Source organism: Branchiostoma floridae, chromosome 4, assembly GCF_000003815.2.
Source record: "Branchiostoma floridae strain S238N-H82 chromosome 4, Bfl_VNyyK, whole genome shotgun sequence".
Lineage (NCBI taxonomy): Eukaryota > Metazoa > Chordata > Leptocardii > Amphioxiformes > Branchiostomatidae > Branchiostoma > Branchiostoma floridae.
In genome coordinates, this window is record NC_049982.1 from 34114857 (window position 1) to 34116383 (window position 1527).

Sequence of the window (1527 nt, forward strand, 5' to 3'; positions counted from 1 at the left end):
GCAGGATGAACTGGAACGCATGCATGCAGCCGGAAAATTAAGATCGGGTGTAAAGCCACTATGAAGCGAAAGCAAAAGAATTGTGTTACAAGTTGCTTGCAATATAATATCTTTATGAATCTGCACACAATACAGGATTGTCTGACGCGGTTGACGACATCATCGTCTGTCTGAAGGACCTGTATGCTACAGAATATGCGCATGTGCGGCCTCTGTCGTGGCGTGAAGACCTCAACCTGGATCTTTGAGAAGTCTACACCAGCCTGCAGCTCCAGCGAAGGGATGACAGGGGGCACTTTCAGAACACAGACACTATCGTAAGCTTACAAGGTAAAGGAAGGTGAAGATGTCAGAAACGTAAGGGTAGAGGGTGACTCTGGTATAGGGAAGTCGTGCTCTTGTCAGAAACTTGCCCATGATTGGTCCAACGGGAAATTGGACAGATTTAAGATTGTTTTCTTTCTTGAAATGCGACACTTAGCTGGGAAAGTAAACGAAGCAATATTTGAGCAGCTCCTACCAAAGGATACAAAAATCACCCCAGAAAGGCTCTGGTCATGCATCCAAGAGAACCAGGATGATGTTCTCTTCATTCTAGATGGTCTAGATGAGCTCAGTCAGGCAGCTAGGGAAGTCACAGATGTGGTGGACTTGATTCAGGTTATAATTGTCAGGAACTGTCATGTCCTGGTCACCTCCAGGCCATACCACTGTGTCAAAGACCTGGAGAAATGTCACCAGTTCTACAAAATTGTTGGCTACAATAAAGAAAATTCAGAAGAGTTTATACACAAATACTTTTTTAAGTCCCAGAGTCTGCTTCTAAACTAGTGGAACAGTTTCAAAGTAACATCAATTTGTCAGAAATAGTAGTTAATCCTCTCAACAACGTTCTCATTTGTGTTGTCTGGGAAGATAGCAACAACGAATTGCCTTCTAACAAAGCTGAACTTTATGAAATGATTATGCTTTCGGTTGCTAAGCGATCCTGTACAAAGAAAAGCCTTCCATTGGATGGTGATCAGCTTCCTCTCAACATACAAGAAGCGTTACGAGGCCTGGAAAAACTGTCTTGGGAGGGGCTAGAGCAGGAGCAGCTCCAGTTTAACTTAAATGAGATCACAAAGAAGTATGAAGTGAACGCTGATAACATGTTAGACATGGGCCTCCTGACTAGAGATTACTCTTTCTCCAGAATCAAACGCACCTGCTACTGTGCCTTTCTGCACAAAACGTTTCAGGAATACATGGCCGCTCGCTACATCGGTGTCCTGGTCACGGATGGAAGTAGTAAAGTGACGCTGAAGAAGAGAGACGGATGTCTCTCGAAACGTCCGGAAGTAAATATCCGTTTTTTATCCAGTTGTAGAGATTGAATTGTATATAAATACAATTTGTTCTTGTATCAATAACTTCAAAATCTGTCATTACCCTTTTTGTTGTTTTGTAGATTGGCACTGAAAACTTTACATCGAAAGGAGCACGGACATCACCGATCTTTTTCTGGTAGTATAAAAGTTTTGGCTA

The 1527-nt window shown here is 42.6% G+C and overlaps 1 protein-coding gene across 1 annotated transcript; it reads left to right on the plus strand.

Moving 5' to 3' along the window:
* Window positions 1–110: 110 nt before the first annotated feature.
* Window positions 111–1287, plus strand: LOC118414747 (NACHT, LRR and PYD domains-containing protein 14-like; the record flags this gene model as incomplete). Its single annotated transcript, XM_035818963.1, is given in 2 exon segments — window positions 111–322; window positions 324–1287. Coding segments are annotated over 2 exon segments (720 nt in total), but the record flags the coding sequence as incomplete, so codon positions are not given.
* Window positions 1288–1527: the final 240 nt, after the last annotated feature.